This window comes from Monodelphis domestica, chromosome 7, assembly GCF_027887165.1.
Source record: "Monodelphis domestica isolate mMonDom1 chromosome 7, mMonDom1.pri, whole genome shotgun sequence".
In the NCBI taxonomy this organism is placed as follows: Eukaryota; Metazoa; Chordata; class Mammalia; order Didelphimorphia; family Didelphidae; genus Monodelphis; species Monodelphis domestica.
In genome coordinates, this window is record NC_077233.1 from 11113042 (window position 1) to 11133749 (window position 20708).

The 20708-nt window shown below is 45.4% G+C and overlaps 1 protein-coding gene across 10 annotated transcripts in view; it reads right to left on the minus strand.

Moving 5' to 3' along the window:
* ERC2 (ELKS/RAB6-interacting/CAST family member 2) overlaps positions 1-20708 on the minus strand; it is a 1021362-nt gene that overhangs the window by 186771 nt on the left and 813883 nt on the right. Inside the window, exons 19-20 of one of the 10 annotated variants that reach the window (XM_056804187.1) lie at positions 18483-18548; positions 16430-18044 (exon numbers count right to left, since the gene is read on the minus strand). The exons of 8 other annotated variants lie outside the window; for them this stretch is intronic. In XM_056804187.1, coding sequence (XP_056660165.1) covers positions 18522-18548 — 27 coding nt within the window. In that variant the 3' untranslated portion in view covers positions 16430-18044; positions 18483-18521. Of the gene's footprint in view, positions 1-16429; positions 18045-18482; positions 18549-20708 lie in introns of those variants that run through there. One more of the 10 variants, XM_056804186.1, reaches the window with a different exon arrangement.

Here is a 20708-nt window from a genome sequence, read left to right on the forward strand (position 1 = left end):
CTAGAGGAGCATAATTCTTGTTGACCACTGACCAACTGCTACATCCCTCCCTCCACCCCTCAGTCCCTAGCACAGTGCCTGGCACATGGGTTAGCCCTTCAAGAGTGGAGTACCCAATTACCTGACTTCTATGTCTCTGCTTGACCTTTCTCATTCCATAAATTCAGGCTCCTCTTAATAGCATCCCTCCTTGGTCTGGGGAGATCCCACCCTTAGGCTTACAGATTTAGATTTCTGCTAGAACCTTCTCCAAAGGCAGCTAGAGTCCCCTTTTCCTGAATGGGTGCCAAGGCCAGTCTTGGCCTCCCCCACAGCTCCTCATTGGAGAACATGGCAATAATGCACTAGTTCCTGGCCCAGTGCCTATAAGGAGGGGTCGGGATTCTATCACCTTTACTTTGATCCTGGGGGAGAAGGACTGGTTTTACTTTACTTTTTGCTTTGCTGGAGGGATACATTTCAGCCTCTTTCTTTGTTCCTCGTATTTCCCGATCCAAAGCATCAGGAAGACAAACCCGGTTCTCTTTGTGGGCTCTCCAGGTGACAGCTTCCAAAAGGAAACAATATTTTAGTAAAACCTGGGAGATCAGGTGGCCGGGATCCTGGGAGGCAGGCAGCTTTTGGAAGCTTCAGCATCATGGGAGTTCAGATTGACAGAGAGATTCCAAGAGCCACTGAGGAAACGGGCATCATCACAGATCTTAGAAGCCTCCAAAGGGAAGTGAATAATTTGACTCTAGATCATAAAAAGAACAACACCGTACATGCATTGAGACTTCCCAAAGAGCTCTTTGATGCCTTAGGTTGTCTAGAAGCTTGTGAAATGGGAAAAACAGTTATCATTACCTCCATTTGGTGGAGGAGAAATTGAGAGACTTGCCCATTGCAACCCAGCGATCAATTCATTGACACATAATATTAACTAATTTATTAATATTAGGTACTTAGTATGTGCCAGATACCATTCCTGGGCACATGAAGAAAGGGAAAATCAGTCCCTGCTGTCAAAGAGCCCACTATCTAATGGGGAAGGGGAGGACAAGATGGAAATAATGAGGAAAATTCATGATATATTCAGAATAAATAAAAGACAAGCCTATTGGGGAGAGCACAGACAGCTGAGGGACACAGAGATTCCTTCTATTCTTGTAAAAGGAGCCTTGATGGAAGCCCAGGAAAATGAGAGGCAGAGGAGAGGAGGAAGAACCTTCCAGGTATTGAAGACAAATAAGGCAAATAATGGAGATGGGATTTAGAATAATGTGTGGGGGGAACAGCAAGAAGGGAAATGTCATCAGGCTGTAAAGTGTGGGATAGGAAATGAAGGGGCCAGATAATGAATAGCTTTAAATGCCATGTGGGTTTGTATTTGATCTTAGAGGTCATAAGGAGATACTAGAACTTATACATTTGGGAGTTTCAGAAGTGACAAGGTTAGACCTGTACCCCAGAAATATCACTGAGGCAGCCAAGTAGTAGATGAAGTAGAAGACTTGAGACAGGAAAACCAACTGAGAGTGAGTCAAGGTGAGACATGATCATGGCTTAGACTAGGGCAGTGAGAGTGAACCTATGGCACAGGGGCCAAAGATGGCATGCAGAACACTCTCTGTGGGCATGTGGTTGTCCCCCCCTCCCCAGAATTTGTTACTAGAAAGGCAGAGGCACTCAGGCAGAGCTGCTCCCCTCCTCTCTACCGTGCCTGATGGCATTTTTTCACATCCCTCACCCCCTGCCCAGAAGCCCAATGGGAGCACATAAGGAGTAAGGTGGGCGGCTCACAGGCAGCAGAGTGGAGTGCTTGGACCACTCCCCTTCCCCTCTCTACACTCACTGAGGACGTTCCTCACTTCACCTGCCACTTGGTTGGGTGGAGAGGCACAGCATGCAGCCACTGGGTGGGGATGGGCACAGCACTCCTTCTGAGGGGGTGGGCCCTGGCACTCCATTTTTAAAAGGTTCACCATCAGTGGACTAGGGCATTGGCTATGCAGATCAAGAAAAAAAATAGTTAACATTTATGTAGTACTTACTATGTCCTGATACTCTGCCATGTACTTTATGAATATTATGTTATTTGATCTTCACAACAACTGTAGGAAGTTGTTGTTCAGCCATTCCAGTCATGTCTGACTCTCTGTGTCCCCAATTGGGGTTTCCTTCACAAAGATACTAGAGTGGTTTGTCATTTCCTTCTCCAGTTCATTTTACAGTGGAGGAAACAGAGAGAGGTTAAGTGACTTCTCCAAGGAAGCACAACTAACCAGTATCTTAGGTTGGATTTGAACCCAGATCTTCCTGACTCCAGATGTGATCTGGCTGCTTATTCATCCTATATACAGACAGGAGCAAGTGTATCACCTATGCATTCATCTATGTTACTGTGAAAGATATCTTAAAAAGTTGGGGTCCTCTGAAAGCCTCCTGCTAAAGTCAAGTGACTGCTCTTTGAGTCCATCCAGTTAATGAGAACTGCGGCAACCTAATTAAACTGTCACAGCACTCACTTCTCTGCCTTTTCCCACATAAATGAATGACATGAGATCCTTTCTCAAAGACTTTACCACAATCCACCCTGAGCATTCCCATGATCTCCCGGTTTAGTAGTCAAGTCAAAAAAGGAAATGAGGTTAGTCTGGCATAACCTGCCAGTCATCACTAATGCTAATATTCCCATCATGTACTACATTCATAAACAATTGGTCCTCGTCCTCTAAAGCACCCTGTCTGGAATATAGTAGGTGCTTAATAAATGCTTTTCATCAATTGACTGACCTAGCTTGCTTGCTCGGTTTTTGATCCCATCATCTTGAGGACAGACTGCCATTTCTTCTTTTTCTTTTGCTCGTCTTGGTATCGCCAGCACCTAGTGATGTGCCTGACATACAATAGGTGTTTCATAAATTCCAGTTGGATTGGATTATTTCCAGCTTGGCTCTTGACTCTCTTCTGTATACAAATGGATTTCCAAGGGCAAAATGCTTCCGTGGCATTCAGATGCCATGCCATGTGTTCTGCACTTTACGAATACGGCTCTTTGATCTTTGAAATTCCTTTAAAAATAATCGGCATTATTTGTGGGCAGCGCCGCAGAGCTTAATTCTTGATCTGATCGCCCCAGAGGCCTGCCCAACAGGAGGCTGCTATCTGGTTCGAATCATTTGCTTTGGGGTGGTAAGATATCTTTGTCATGGCTTTCTGCCGTCTTGGAGCAGGACATCCCAGTGTTCTCAAACTCTCCTGAACATTTGCCTGACAAGACCGAGGCCAGGGCTTTGCCCACTTCTCGCCCACTCACCAGGTCTTTTGGAGAGATGTTGGCTGCTGCTGATCCTGTAACCCCAAACAAAAAGACTGATAATCTCCTGGAACATACGCCGATTGGATAATTCACTGCAAGCCACTTCAAGAGGAGACGGCACGGAAACATGCGAGTAGGTACTTGCTTTCTTCGTAGCTTGCATCCAATATTGTCTTTGCTTAGAAATAAATCTGAAAGACCGGATCACTTAGAAAAATCAAGAAAAGTCCATTTAAAAAGGTTTTCCTCCTACTTTCCCATCCCGCCCTTCTCCTTATTTCTTGGTGGAATATGTTCCAAGTCTCAAAACTCAGTGATATTTTCTGTGGCAACTAAATCATTCTCTAGAAACCCACGTCTACAAGCTACAAGTCCAGTGTTTATCCTTATGTGTTCAGCACCTAAGAGTGTCCGTGATTTTCTTCGTGATAGAAATCCAGATATGGGAGGTTATTGTCCAAGGTCTTATCCACTGAGACTCAGCCCCTTAGACTTGGTCACATAGTTAGCCAGCATCAGGGGCAGGATTGGAACCCAGTCTTCCTGACTCCAAACTTGGCACACTCTATCTGCTGTTGATACGATGCCAAGGTAGATAATGCAATTAGTCTCCTACAGAGGTTGCTGTTGGATGGGACCACCATTGGTTCTTCTGGTTTCTCTTTCAGACCTTCTTCTTCTTCACATTGCTTTCCTCTCATCCTATGCAGAAGTTCTTAACTTTGGGGACTTCTTGGTCCATCCCACAAAGCCTGTGAACTCCTCAGAATCACACTGTTGCTGCATTTTATTATTCCCGATGGAGGGAAATGCTAAGATCAATTTGAGATGAATAAGAATAAAGACATGTAGTTTGCCTTCTCCTACTTCGCAGACCTTGCGGAATCCATTTGTGGATCCATGAGGAAGAATCCCTGTTCTATAGCTCTTTGGTTCTACTTCAAACTCTCTGGTTGACCTCCGAGGACTCCAGTCTGACATGCCTTTCTCATAGGAATGGTAGGATGTCGTTCCGCCATGTTACCAGGGTCAGAGTATTCCTAAGCTCCATGTAGCCTATGTGTCTGGATGCCCAAATCGCACCAACTCCATTGGTGGCCCGTCGCCCTCAGCACGGTCCACAGGAGCCATGGTCTTGCTTTCACACAACGGTCACTGGTCAATTATTCTGCTTAATGACCCATTTAAGAAGCAGCCTCCTTCATGGTGAGACTCGGGGTTATTTCCCAGCATTGGAATGGGGAGAGGCTTTAAGGGAGGGAGATCGCCTATAGAAAGTCCAAAACCATACAATGGGCGCCCACTCACCTTGCCCGCGACATCCATCTGAATTTCTGATACTGATGGACGGTTAAACGGCTGCGACTTGCGTTATTCCTGATTGAGCTAAGAGGCGATGACTCAACAAACATGCATGAAGCACCTACTATGTTCCAGGCCCTGTGCTCTCTGCTGGCAACACTGGGACAAAGAATAAAGCGATCCCTACTCACCCAGAGTCGGGTACCTTGAAAGAAAGACTTTGGGTTTAAATCTGTTGTCCTTCACTTACTACCCGAGTAACATTGCTCAAGCCACTGACTCTCTCTGGGCCTCAGTTTACTTATCTGTAAAATGAGGGAGTAGGACCTGACCTCTGAGGTCCCTTTGCAACTGGAAATCTAGGATCCGATGAATCAAAGAAACCTGACCCAAAAAGAGACTGGAGGTAGGAAGCGATCGCAGGCCCCCAGACCCTCGGAGCAAGCTGCTCTCCATCACCCAAGACACCAGGACACAAGGCTATAATCTGCCTTCTGCCGACATGTTGCTGCCTTTATAATTCTAAAAATAATAACACGGGGAAGATGAAGCAGGCAAGCCCCAGCCTGCGCGGTCACATGCAGAGACTACCTTATTTAGCTGATCAGATTTCACTATTTCCCAAGCTTGTTGTATAAAGGGGGAACAAAGATTGGTCTTTGACCCTCCAGCATTTCCTCATTCTAATTTCTACATTCCATGAAAGGGAAGGACAATCCTGTGTGTGTGTGTGTGTGTGTGTGTGTGTGTGTGTGTGTGTGTGTGTGTAAATCAATTGCATTGTAAAGCCTGTTGGTTGGAATTTAATTTCTGACCTGCAGCATTGGCCACCCCCCCTCCAAGAAAACAAAGCCTCCTCTTTGATTTCCATCTCCTCCACCTGCTCCCCCCATGAGAAAAAGCCAAGCACCCTGGAAGGCATTATAAATTCTTCTCTGCGGGCCGCCATGACACATGGTGGAGAGATGAAGAGGGGAGAAAGCCCTATTCAAACCCCAAACCCACATGGCGACCCAGCGAGTGGGCAACTCCCTTTTTAATCACCGAGGCTTTTGCATGGAGGGATTTGTACATAAATGCCTCTTAACTCTGCAGTTACATCAGAGTTCAAGGTGTGTTGAAAGAAGAAAATAAGCCGGGGGATAAAGCAGGCCCAGCTAATTCTCCCACATGCTGACTCAAGATGGTCCCACAGGCGTTCCAGGGCTTTGGCCCCAGGTACCCCGGCAGCAGCAGCAAGCACTGAGGAGGAGACCAGCTACTGCCAGAAATGAACGTGGGGGGAGTGGGAGAGCGGCCGCCCCCAGGCCAGGCAATGACTTCATTCTTTCCAGATGGGCCCTTCATGGACATGTATTAAGCACCTACTAGGTGCTGTGTGGGAAGTACTGCAGGGACCAAGAAAGACAAAAGACAATCCCTGCTGCCATTTTAAGGAGTCTGGAGATGGGGGTGAGCCTGGTGAAGCCAAGGAAGGGCCCAGACTGGCCCATGGCAGGGAGTGAGAGTCCAGGAAGGGCCACGGAACAGGCACCAGTCTGAAAATGCTCCTCTCTCCAGGCAATGGGACCAACCCTCCTGTTCATAACTTCTGTACATTAATGGGACTGTGATCTCATCAATGTGATGTGGGAACTCCCTCCACAGCTTAAGACCATCTGATGGCCACCTTCTCTCCTCCTGGGCAATTTCTGTCCATGTTCTCCCAGGAATCCTCCAAAGAGACACTCCCCAGGGCCCTTGATGACCTTTGAATTTCCCTTAGGCATCAGGGCAGCTGGTGAGCCAGCCATCACCCCTTTGTGGGCACGAGTCACCCAGCTTCTTTGACGATGATACCCTTTCTGGAGAAGAATGAAGAAGGATTTCTTTCATGACCTCCGTATGGATGCCAGCTAACCACCTAACCAAGAGTGGTGGCCCTTGAGTCAGGAAGCCACATCTTCCTCAGTTTAAACCTAGACTCAGACACTTACTAGCTGTGTGAACCTGGGCAAGTCATTAAACCCTATTTGCCTCAGTTTCCTCACCTGTAAACTGAATGAGAGAAGGAAAGGGAAAACTGATATCCTTTCCAAGAAAACCCCAGAAGGGGTCATGAAGAGTCAAACATGACTGAAAAACTAACTATAGTCTTGTAGGGCTACAAGTAGCACTTTTTGCTCCTGGGGATACACTACTTGCAAAAACATTATAGCATTTTGCCTAGAGTGCTCAATTTGGAGTTAGAAAGATAGGGATTGCCTCAGATATCTCCTAGCTGTGTGACCTTGGACAAATCACTTCCTCTCTCAATGTTGTCATCTACAAAATGGGTGATTGTATTCAATGACTTTTTTGGTCCTGTTCCTTTAAATGCTATGATCCTATGAATGGTACCCCAGACAATTGGCATAAAACCCCAACCTTTTCCAGGATACCAGGAGACTAATGCTGGGGAGAAGACCCCTAGGGGAGGGGGGGCAGGACAAGGAAGAACTCTTGCCCTCCCCCATGCAGCCATTCAGACCCTCCAGGAAGTTTCTTAATTTAACTGATTCTACTCATTAGGTGCTAAGCTCTGTTGCTTCTCTTCTCCAGAAAGACTCTCATTTCTGGTGGTGCATCCTTTAAATTCAGCGCCATGGAACAAGGCCCACACTTTGCTGCTGTGACCCTTCCCCGTGTTCACCCACATGCTTCATCACTACCTGCCGGAGTCCCAGGGCTCATCTCCTCAATGAACCTCTAATGTATCACCCCCTCAGCCAGTTCACAGTATTGTAGCACCTTGAAAATCTTCCGAGAACTTACTGGTTGTCTCATCAGAACCAGATCCCTTTACCATCATGGAGAAGAGCCCCCAAAGCCAGGGCCCCCCGTTTAAGGCATAGGGAGACATAGGTGGGCTTGGAGGCACTTGGAGCAGCTTCAAGCACCCTAATTCAGACCCTCATCCTTAATATTCCCCCCATTTCAAGAGCCTACCAATTGGCCACCAGCTTCCAGTTCCTCCAGACAGTCACCAAAACAAGCCTCCTAAAGTCTTCCCCTGCTCATGAAACTTCAACAGCTCCCACTGCTTCTAGATTATAATAGAATCTCTTCTGTTTGACATTTAAAGTCATCCTTTACTATCCAGTCCTAGGTCATCTTTCCAGGATTATTAGACATTCATTTCTTTAGCGTACTTTTTCATTGGAACTGCTACTTCTGCTCCCTAATAGTACTCTATCTACCACTCCTCCATGCCTGGCATGCACTCCCTCTTTACCATTTCCTCTCGGAATCTGGATCATCTTTCATGCTTCAGATCCTGTTCCTTTTCCTACTCAAAGCCCTTCTGGATTCTCTCTCCTTCCTCTTCTGATCAGTCATGTATAGACTCATTTGCTTGCAGAACAGCTAGGATCAAATGAGATAATATCTGTAAAGCATTTAGCACAGTGCCTGGCACATAGTAGGTACACACTCTCTCTCCCTCCCTTCTTACCCCTCTCTCTCTCTCTCTCTTTTTCTCTCCCTCTCCCTCTGTCTCTCTCTGTCTCTCTATTTTTTCTCTCTCTCCCTCTCCCTCTGTCTCTCTCTGTCTCTCTATTTTTTCTCTCTCTCCCTCTGTCTCTCTGTCTTTCTGTCTCTTTCTCCATATATGTGTTTGTGTGTGTTATTACTATTACTATTATTATTATTATTACCTCTCCATGTACCTATCACGGGAAAAATTACATCTGTCTTATCCCCTCTAGTACATAATATGTTCACTGAGGCTCGTATGATCCTTTTTTATTTTTTAATTCATCCTTATACTGTCAAGTCTTAGTACAGTGAATTGAATGAAATCTCCTGATGTGTAAAGATTGAATTCTATAATTCAATGCAAAACATTTTTTTTTACCCACCTTTTCCTATGCGTCATGCACCATGCTAGCTGCTGGGGAGGTAAACCGATAGACAACAGCTGCTGCCCTGAAGGGGCTTCCATTCTCCTCCACTCTCCAGAGGGCGATAAATTGGAATTGGCAGCTCGGTCTTTTCACACCCAGTCTGAAACATCATTCGCTTTCCTTTCTGCTCTCTTTTGGATTTCTTCTTTCTGTCTGTTGGGCCAGAGTTTTCTTCCAGAATTCAGTTGTTCAGAGTCCTCCCACCCATTGATATCTGTGTCTCCGATTAATATTCACCAGATGTGGGTGTCTGGGCTTTTCCAAGCTTTGTTATTTTCCCTCTCCACTCCCAACCTCTGGGTCCATTTGTATTATTTCTCTGACCTTGCTGGTGTTACCGACACCTCACAAATTAGTGTCATCTGCAACTTTCCATCCCATGCTGTTTTTTCCCTCTTACAGATCATTAATAAAGAGGATAAGCAAGAACAGGCATGACGCCACACTCAACAACAAATGACAAAGGAGTGGGTAAGGCGAGTTTTCCTCCCTCCACACCAATCCTGGCGTGGGAAAGATGTCTCGTAATGTGATAGCACTCCTCTGGATGCTTGCCTTCCCTTCCCCTCTACTGGCTGGGTGCTCATTCATCATTACATTTTGTTTATGACTTCTCGTCCAGGTTTTAGCCCATGAGAACACAGCCAAGCCCATTGGAATTAGATGGGAAGGTAACATTTCATTGGCCGTAGGATCAAACCATCCAGCAAAATGCAAATACAATCCACTTACTGAACTCTCTTCTTTGACTTTTGTCATTCTGCTGAAAAATCGATCAACCATTTTCAGCTTTCGATTCTCCGTCAAATGTCTTTGCTCAAAAAGAATTGTCTTTTACGTGTAAGGTGCCCTGTGCTGGCCCTGGGAATAGGGACTGGACAGGAGATTTCATTGATGCAGAGGACTCTCAGATGAGGAACTTTTTTTCTAGCAAAGGTGGCCAGCATCTTCTCTGCAAAGACTGCCTCTTGTCCTACATGACTCCTGGCATCCAGAAGATGGGCCTCTGACCCAGACTGAGATCGTCTGTCCAATCACGGAGACTGATTGGTGGGGTTATAAATTATGGATCAAGGAAGTTTGAAGTCTCTTGTTGACTAGGGCACTGAGATACCAAAGTCTTCCCCAGAGTCCACAGCCAAGGTGAGATTGAATCTCAGGCCATCCTGATTCCAAGGCTAGTTCTCCATACCCTCTTGCTTCTGGGTATCAGGGAGGGATTCAAAGAAGAAATGAAGAGAAACATAGACCTGGGATCTGGGAGACCAGAGAGGGTGAAAATCAGAGGATGGCAACAAAGGTGGGGTGTCTAGGTGCCTGGGAGGGGGCTGGTGCCCTCCATGTGAATAGGAAAGTTGGGGTTTGGGACAAAAAGAATGGAGAGGAGGAGGAGTCCAGATCACAATTAGCCCATGCCAGCTTCTCCTGTTTGACTCCCAGCGATCGCACCCAAAAGGAAAAGAAGGGAGCCCAGATGCTTACCCATCAGTCATTGCCCCAAGCCTAAGGCCCACCCTGTGAGGGTGTCTGGGTATTTTTTTGAGGGAAGGAGTGGGAGGGGGGAATATTTTCTTAATGGCAGTGTCCTAGCTGTGGGGCACTACTTAGTTTATGCTATAACTGCTCTACAGGGCCCACACCTGGCTAGGAAGGGGCAGGATAGATGTGCACACAGAGGAGCAATGGAGGCTAAGGGGAGACCCTTGGTAACCCACTGGTTATCGGAGCAAAGATAGAGCTCAATCTGTCTCCTGTATCTCCAGGATCCCCCTGTGTACAGTAATGGGAACATTAGAAGAGCCTTAAGATGTCTTCCAACTGGGAATACTATGATGTGATGACAATGATGATAATAATAACTAACACTGGTTGGACTGACATCTTTGGTGTCAGTCCGCCATTCGTTGTGTCATACTAGTGTCGAGCTACCTCTTGTTTGGTGCACTGTGCGGCCCTTAGTCTGGAGACCCTCAATCGAGAGACCATCTGGCCATCCTTTCCTTTCTTCCTGTTTAAAGATGGCGGCTCCATCTACACCCAATCACTTCAGTTTCAGAAAAGCTCAAGGTCATCATTGAGTCTTACCCAGATTAATAATTTAAATATCTTTTGCCCTCTTCCTTTCAGAATGGGGAATTCTGGTCCTAGACAGATTCCATCACTTTCTGGGCCCCAGGATCCCCCTGTGTAAAGTAATGGGGGTACATTAGAAGATCCTTAGGATCTCTTCCAACTGGGAACTCTATGATGATGACAATGGTAATAATGATATTAATAATAACTAACAGTGTTGGGCCAGGGTACTGTGCTAAGCACTTTAAAATTATTATCTCATTTGATCTTCACAAGGTAAGGGGCTCTTATTATCTCCATTTTACAGTTGAGAAACTGAGACAAACAGAGGTTAAGTGACTTGCCCAAGATCACATGGATGATAAGTAAAACCAGATTTGAACTCAGATCTCTCTGACTCCAACATCACTACCACACCATCTAGTGGCCTGATAGTCTCGATGTACTGTTCTTAGCCAATCATCATATATACTTTCCCCTTCCTAGTGGTCTGTAGGTCTGATCATTAAACCAAAGGAGAGACTTGTCTTTCTGACACAAAGGTCTGGGCCAGGGGCATTGTTGGGAAAAAGACCCTGAAGCCTTAATGGGGCGAGTCCACAAGAGTCTGGGCAGTATGAGACACCCAAACTTTCTTTGTATTTGTTTTGTTCTGTTTTTCCAAATTTATTTATTCATTCTCACACTCACCTATTCATTTGTTTATTCATCCATCAATTATTTTATTTATTAATCATTTGCAGAATTGGGGAGAAGGGCTCCCAATGAGAAACTTCCTCTTCCAAAACACCTGTTGTACAGCTTCCTCAAGGGGAGACCCAAAGAGTCCTGACTCAAAGGCCAGTTGCACTGTCTACACGCCTCATCAATCCACCTGCCTTTCTAATGAAAATATTTCTCCTTTAAAAAAGGAAGTTGAGAACTTATGAGGCAGCCAAAGGGACATCAGACTTTCTGCCAGACCCGCGCTGAATCCTGGAATTCTCAGTAAAGTAGGAAGCACCAACAAATCTCTCCTGCTTCCTCCCATCCCTTAATTACCCTGGGAGCCATGTTATCCTTCTGCCATGTTGTTTCTCTGCCATCCCCCAACCCCCAATTGATCTCAGTCATATCATCCTATGTCCATCACAGGATGAATTTCCTTATTGGGCACTCCAATTTTCTTTTCTGAATCATAGAGTTAGAGTTGGAGATGACTGTGGACCACATCTCATCTAGCCCTCTCAGTTTACAGCAGAGGAAGATACTCCATTCTTGGTAGAGATTCTCGGAGACTGTGACTTGCCCAAGGTCACACATTTATTATGTGACTGACCCAGAATGTGAACCCTGTTTCTCCACATCGAAACTCAACTGCTTCTTTCCTTTTCTGCTTTGTCACTGATCACTAGAAGCCTCCGCTCACACTTCTCATGAGTTTAAACAATCTTGCCAAATGGGCTTCATAGCTGCACTTAGTCAATGTTCTTTTCTGGCTTACTGTATGGGAACAAAGCAAGGGATGTCAATGAGATTTCCTCCTGTCCAGTTCAGAATCACTGGATGTTCTGGAGAGATCTCAGCAGACAGGCTGGGCAAGGTCTTGGGTTCTAGAATGAGAATTTGGAAGGGATGTTTGAACCCAGAATATCAGAGCTACAAGTGACCTTAAAACTGAGAAAACAGACTGTCAAAGACAGAAATAATCTTAGAACCTAGAACGTCAGAGATGGAAGGGGTCCAAGAACACAGAATATAGAACTATCAGATCCTCAAGAAACCTCAAAGGTCAATTAACCCTCAACTGAGGAGAAAACAGAGACAATTCAGGGAATGAAAGTGACTTACCCTACCGAAGGAAATCAGTTCAAACGATGCCACATTTTAATTGTTTTTCAAAATCCAGCACCCAAGAACTGGCCTTCACCCTTTCGCTGGAGGCACATCATTATTTTCACTAGGACTTAAATGTGGTTTCTAGAGGCCCTGGGATGGGCCCCATTTGTTCCAAAGTTCTTTATGAAACTGGATCTCTCTCTATCTCCTTTATGCGCCCCAAGACCCCTTCCTAGAATACAGCCTAGAGGGCAGATATTTTCAGCTCAATGAGAACTAAGAGGCCCAGTACCCAACCAGCATTCATTTCTTCTTTCCTTCAGAGGCCAGACATAGTGAGGAGTTCCACTAGCCATCGGGCCTCTGACTCTATGTGTCAAAAAGCTCTTTGCTTCGGGCCCCAGACTTGTGTGTTTTCCATTTGCACTTACTGTAACAGGGACCACATGCCTGGTGGCATCCAACTAAAAGGTCTCATTTTGAACTGAGTGGTTCTATGAACATCAAGGCCCAGAGCCAAAACATGCTCATGCCCACAGCTGTATTTTTATGAATCAGGTCCTAAAAATTTGTATATGTTTCTAATTTAAAAAGACTTACTCCTTTCTAGTGGTTTAAGACATAAAAACAATCTTGTGTACCATGTCTGCTCCATTACCAGCATTCCCGGGGAGCGATGAGCACGGGTGCCGCGACACAAAGGTTTTAGCTAGGACCCTAAACCTCCTACTTTGCAAGAAATGTCTGCTTCTCTTGCGGCCCCATGAAACAAACAGATTTTTAAAAGTGAGCATCCATCGAGGAAGTAAGTAGAACTTGTTCTCCTCAAATCGTTCACCTTTGCTTTGTGAGGAAGGTAGAGATGCCCAATGGCTTCTAACGGCCTTCTAAGCTTCTCTGACACCTCCAGGCTGCCATGTTAGCACACATCTCCAGGAGGGAAAGTGATGGGACAGGATGGGGACTAGAGAGGCAGGGAGTCTCAGGACTGGGGCCGGGGCAGGCAGGGAAGTTGTGGAGGTTCCCCTGGGCTCCCAGCAGCTGCAAAAGAGACTCCCCAAAATAAATTCAGGTTTTACACTTCAGTCCTTCTTTCAGGCAAAGAGAGGGCCAAGGAGATATATACATGTATCCATCCATGGGTGGTCCAGCTGGGGAGATGTGAGAGAGTATGTGTGTTTGTGAGAGTGTGTGTGTGTGTGAGAGAGAGAGAGAGAGACAGAGAGAGAGACAGACAGACAGACAGAGAGACAGAGAGAGACAAAGAGAGAGAGATAGACAGACAGACAGAGAGACAGAGAAAGACAGAGAGAGACAAAGAGAGAGAGACAGAGAGAGAGATACAGACAGACAGACAGACAGAGACAGAGAGAGACAAAGAGAGAGAGAGAGAGACAGAGAGAGACAGAGAGAGACAAAGAGACAGAGAGACAGAGAGAGAGAGAGACAGAGAGAGAGAGAGAGAGAGAGAGAGAGAGAGAGAGAGAGAGAGAGAGAGAGAGAGAGAGAGAGAGAGAGAGAGAGAAATATGTTCAGCATAGGCATATGTAAGAATATGGGTTGAGGGTTTGTGTATTGATGAGTAGTTGGCGGTAAGTAAATAAATGTGTGTGAGTATATCAATATGGATGGATGTGTCTGAGTATGGGAGTGCCAAGGCAGATGCCTTCTTGGTCTTCTTTTCACCACACTGCCTGCTCTCTAGTCTCATCCTCATCTTCATCATCTCACACTGGTGGAACCTTGGACTCCCCAATTGAGTTTCCCAGCTTTACAAGGTGAAGGTTTGCTTTATCTGGCCAGGAGCTAGGTGGCCACATCTCCTAACCTTCTCCATTCAATGCCCCTTTCTTGGGAGGTCTCGCCTGTTATGATGGAAGGTCTCAGGGCCAGGGATTGCCTTGCCTCCTTATTTTGGGACCTCCAATGATGACCTGGATCATAGTAATCACTTAATAATTCTCTGTCTCTTTCTCAGTTAAAGTGTTATAGGGTATATATAGGCTTAAGAATAATGTGCAAGATAAACCTGCATGGGTGTGTTCTTAGGAAGCATAGCCATGTGTAAGTATGGGCATTGCTCTCTATGCCCATCTATGTACAAGAGATAGTATATGCATGTAAGCATCTGTTGATGAGTTTGTTCCAGATTGTATTTGTACTTTCCTAACTGTGTGACCCTGGGCAAGTCACTTGACCCCCATGGCCTAACCCTTACTGCTCTTCTGCCTTGGAACCAATCCTTAATATTGATTCTAAGCGAGAAGGTGAGGGTTTAAAAAATGTACGAGTGTATATGAGAGAGCCTGGGAATGGAGGTGGCCTGGAGGAGTCTCTGAACATCTCTGAGGTCACATGTGTGTGTGGCCATTTCAGTGTGTGAAGGAGGGTGGGCAAGGGCTCACGTGTGGGTACTGAGAAGGCACGAGGAGAGGAGAGTGTTATGGGGAGAATGGGTACACCTAGTGTGTCGGGGTGTTTGTGCCTATGTGGGAGACGGTGTGCCTGGGGGTGGGTGAATAGGGTATGGGATTATCAAACCACTTAGAAGAGTCAACAACCTGCGCCCAATCCTATCATCCTTTTATGCGCAGAGAGGCCAACTCCAAAGGTGAATTATTTAGTCATGGTCACAGACAGGAATAAAACCGAGTGGGCTTAGAATCTTTGAGGGGTAAAAGGTGGGGAGGTGGAGCGGCAGGAGGGCGGGCATTGGAGGGGATCCTGTTCATTCCATTGGGCTGCCATTTTCCTAAATTATTATTCAAGTGAAGTCTTTCTACTTCCATTCTATACACATTAATGATGCCCAATAAAATAGCCCCATCTTATAATTTTTCTTTTATAAGGACTGTAAATTCAATATTCCAAGACAGTTGGAGTTTAATGTGCTATCATTATCTTCCCTTACTTGTAAAATTACTGTATCCTGGAGGCCTCAGGGATCATAATATTCCTCAAGGATGCGCCGGCTGCTCCGGATCACATGTCCTTGCAGTATCTTGTGATTTAAATACCAAAAGATACGAGTTTAAAAAGCCCGAGGATATCTGAGAAAGCACTTTTAAAAGCATCATAAAGGAAGATAAGTTGTTTTCCTCAGAAACCTGTAAAGTTTATTGGAGCCTATAAAGTGGGTTTGCATCCTGAATGATAGCCATTAGGGGTCTGTTTGTTAGGGATGCGCCGTACCGCAAGCATCAGCGTGGGTACTCCCCTCGCCGACACAAATAGCAGCCCCTCAATGACTCCATGGACAGTCTTTGAGAGCTGCTGTAACCAAAAACACAGAACCAGTCAAAGTCAAAGCAAGACCCCAAACCAACTCATCTATCCTTGATGATGTCCGTCCAAACTTGGCCAGGCCATTCCTTGAACAATGCACATATAATCTATTCTTGTGCTCATGCTTAAAGGCCCAACCGGAGCATGAAAAACCCTTCCAAGCCCATCATGACCCCTGCCTGTCCCCCCTCTTCCCCATTCCCCACCCTCACCTCAAGATCATCAGGCAAGACTTGGGCCATCTATTGGGCTACATTTGTTATGAAAAGCAAAATATTCTACGTCTTTTCATTAGACTGGCACCTCCATGGTGTTTGCAAAGCTATTTGTCTCCTGCCCTAACATCCGAGATGCCCTGGGTGACTCTGGCCCTTGGGGGGACCTTTTCTTTCTTCCAGTGAAAATGAAGGTGGGACAAACTAGTTGATCTTGAAGGTCCCTCCAGTTATTATCCTTTGTGATTCGGAGACCACCTTGTTCCCTTCCTAATCCTCTCATGGAGCTCAGTTTCCTTATCTGTAAAGTGAAGGGGTTGGACGGAGCGGCCCCCAACATTCTTTCTAGCCTAAATCTAGTCTCCTCTGCCAGAATCAAGGTGGTTAAGATGTCGAGACGGGATAATGTATAGAAAATGCTTTGCAAACAAAGTACAAAATAAACACACAAATTGTGATTCACGTTATTAAGTGTAAAATATTAGAAAATTAAAAATCAAATGCTAGTAAAGTCAGAAATCTATTCTCTTTGGGGGGGCACACACAACTAAAGCACGAGGAGGAGAGCAGAAAGAAGGTCTCCGTGAGGATGTTGTCGAGACCAATACAGAATTTTTTCACCGCAAATTCCAATCCCTTTTCAGCCCTCATTTGTTTAAATGTCCCATTCTACATTTTGACATGTTTGACATATTGCTCGTTTTATAAGATAGAAAACATTTCCTTCCCCTTTAACAGGATTTTCCCTTCATTTGCACCTCCTCGCTTTTCCGTGTGAGTCTCTAGAAATCTTTAATCCATCCCCTTCTTCTTAGGAAAGTATCTCAGAGAGAGCCATCCTTATGGTGACCAGTCCTTGTCTGGCCCTCTGCAGCATCCCCTTTCTCCTTTCATGAACTAGAAAGCAAGAGCAGAAAGGGTGCTGGTCTCCCATAAAGACGCGAATGGGGGCAAATGAGTCTAAAAGCACAAACATCCTGACTGCACGGAAGGAGACTCCCTACCTGAAAAAATAACTGGCCAGCCTCCACCTCCAAGGCTGGAGAAAGGAATGTGACACCTTGGTGGGAGGTGGAATTTGTTGTAGGTCAAGTTGAAAGTGTGAAAGCTACACAGGAAGCGTCTCCTAAAACCATCCATCACCAGTTGAGTCAAACAAGGCAATTACTGATTATGACCCACCTGAAGCCTTGGAGCCACACTTTCCCTGATGGTCCCAGAGAAGGCAATATTGTAAGAGTTGTCTTCCCTGGTGCCCGAGGAGGCAGAAGTAGGGAAGGGCAGGAGCGCCATGATATATCTGAACTCAGAGCGTCACCAATCTGGAGAGCTCAGTTTGCTCCAAGGCAGCCATGAAAAGCTTTGCGTGTAGATCATCAGAAGAGCGCCATGATTCACTGGGGCACAGACAGACCCAGGCGATTCACCAGGGCTCAGAACATTACCCCAAAGCCACCAGGGCTTCCCTGGGAAATGGGCCAAATCAATTCACAGCATCAAACAATCGGACCAAGCACAGAAATCAGGCATGTTCATTGTACCTTACAAAGCGCTTCAGCAACACCCGGCAGCGCAATGACATTTTCCATGTCACTGTGCAAATTCCATTTTGGGGAAGATGCCGCTTCCTCTCGTATCGCATCAAGTTCAACAGATCGTGGTGTCCCAGGGAAATGGCATTCCCAACAGCCAGGGCTGGTCAAGCTCAATTATGAAATTTAGAAGAAACGTGGGGGAATCGCATGCTTTACCGTTCAGTTTGAAAGCAGCCAGTGGCAAAGTTCTCAGTGGAAGGAAGGTTTACCCAGAGCTGGAAAAAGTCGATGGAATCAAAAGCCCTTTAAAGGGTCAAGACAGTCGAAACATCACTACTGTGCGTCATTGACAATGAATGCCAGACTTCTTCCAGAAACCAACTCAAAAGCCACCATTCTGAGACTGTCAAGGAAAGAACTCCCTGGTGCTCCCATCCTGCTCTCCTGAATAGACCCAGGACCCTCCCTCCTCCCCAGGATTCCTTCTTTCTCCCCTGGGGGTTCTCTTACATACTTGTCCCAGGACTGACCACTGGCAGGTCACAATATCAGCCTCATGCAGCCACAGAGATGCTTAGTGTTGACCCATTCCCTGCCAAAACACACAAAGCCACAAGCACGTTTGCAAGACCCCTCCTATGGCATGGGCTTGCCAGGAGCAGGGCAGTCCCTTTGGGGACTTCTTAATGTGGGAGAAGTTTGGCCATGTCCAGGGTTTATGGTCTTTCCTCAAGTGAGGCTGGGAATCCCAGAGAGCAGCTTAAGGCTGGCAGAGCCACAATGGGAGCTGGGCAGCTCTCCACTCCCAGAGTGGAGGAAGAGTGCAATATTCATCAATATTGGGGGAAAGGGAGGAGGTTAGCACGGGGACAGGCTTGGAGTGGTCAGGGGATGGGCACATTCTGAGCTCACAAAAGACATCAGCAAACACTGTTCACAGCCACAGACACCAACGAACACAACTAGACACACACAACAACAATACCAGAATGCAGTGTTGAAAAAAATGAGATAAAAGATGGTTTCTCACCCCTTAAAACAAAACTGGAACTTTGGTTTATAGGATCGGTTATGCCCAGATACCCTCCTCATCATCCTGGACCAGAGATTAGGAGGTACGCATTGGAATGAAAGAAGAAAAGGTTAGTTACACCTTGGTGCATTTCACAAGCAAACTCATCTTGGCTTTTTCTTTCAAAGGATAAAGTTGTAGCCCATGAAGCATCCCAACACCACCTCTGGCAAATGCATCTACGGCCACCCAAACAGAAAACACCAAACTTCCCAGCCCTAACTTTGTGTCAAAAAACATTAGTAGATTACAGCTATTACAGATGCATGTAAGGGGGAACGTGCATTTTGAATATGTTGCAAGACAGGAGATGCGTGTGTGTGTGTGTGTGTGTGTGTGTGTGTGTGTGTGTGTGTGTGTGTGTGTGTGTGTGTTAATGAGCAAAAAAGCAATTAGAGTAATCAAATGCCCTTCAGTTCTTTCAGCCTAAAAAGCATCCAGAAAAGCTGAAGACTGAGAAATCACACCTCTTGATGGGGACTACCCTTGGCCAGCCCCTGTGAGCCCCTCACACCTGTATCACGAGACCCTCCTTAAATCCTGGGGCTTCTCGGAGCCCCTCACTGTCTCGACTTATTAAAGGCACCCTGTTCTCTAGGGCTATCACAGCAAAGGGCAAGCATAGGCTGGAATGTCCGTCAACTTCTGAAGGATGACAAAAACTGGCAGATGGTTTTAATGAAGAGAGAATAAAACTCCCATTTGCTGGAATGTTGCAGAATGTGGGCTTCAGTTGAATTGAATGTTTTGGTTAAATGAGGGGCAACCTTTCTGCTTGCAGCCCTGTTGACTGAAAAGGGCTTTAGGACACTTCTTCAATGAATAAGGTTCTTGTGATGTCTCAGCTTCAATAAAGAATCACTAATTTAGAGCTCAAAAGGATCAGAGAGGTTCATTGAGTCCAGTCTCTCTTTACAGATGGGCAAATGGAGACCCAGAGAATCTAGGTGACTTTCCTGGGGTCACATAGTAAGCATTGGAATCAGGATTTGAACCCAGGTCTTCTTGATAACAAATGCCACCTTTGGTCACTCATCAAGTTGCCTCATCATTTTTATAGGTCTTAGCCCATTGGATTCATCTAGTACTTATTATCTTTGTAGCTTTGGGAAAGACTGAATCATTCTAGGATTCAGTTTTCTATAAAACAGGCAGCTCAAAGTTATTTTAGATAAAGTGTTGGAATGTGGAATCAGAAAGTCCTGAGATCAAATTCTGATGCAGATAATTGTTTGCTATGTCATCCTGGGAAAGTCACTTTTAAAATCCCCCAGGCTCAGTTTTCTCATCTGAAAAATGGGACTAATAATCTACCCACTGGGAAGTTCTGAAGATCAAATAATATAACATATATAAAGTGCTAAAGAACCACATCAGTGTTAGCTAATATTATTGAAATGAGGAAGTTGTTTCCCCCAACCTGTAAGCTACTTTCCAGTTTTAAGATCTAGGAAACTACCACTTATAAATGAAGATTAGATGTCTTTTGAGATTACTTCCAGATCTAAATGTTGAAGCCTAGGCTTATAGATATAGAAAGTATAGGAGATGAGGCTAAAAATGTTCAGAGCTTAGGTCAAACCCTACAGGGATGTTGGGATTCAAAGAAGGCTTCAGGCAAATTACTCAATCTCCCTGTGTCCTCACCTTCCATATGTCTAAATTGATCCCTCCAAGCTCTAGGTCTATGTTTCTGTATAGCAGCATGAGATAATTAGAGATCGGGACTAGGAAACAGGAAGATGTGGTTTCCATTGTGACACAGACTACAGGTATGACCTTGGCCAGGTCACTAGGCTTCACCTGTCTGAGCATGGGTCATTTATCTGGTAATTATCTAAGATAATTCTCAAACACTCTAAATTATTATACCATTAGTCAACAGTTTGCATTAATGGAGGGAACTTTCCACATTAAGAGATCTCAACTTCAATGAATCATGTCTTCGTACCATTTCCCCTCCACTCATAAGTAGATAAATGGAAAGTAATAGTTTTAAGGTCTATCATTCTTGAGAAACTCTGGGTACAGAGAGGTTTGAGAGATAGATATTTAGATAGACAGACAGACAGATAGATAGATAGATAGATAGATAGATAGATAGATAGATAGATAGATAGATAGATAGATGGATGGATGGATGGATGGATGGATGGATGGATGGATGGATGGATGGATGGATGG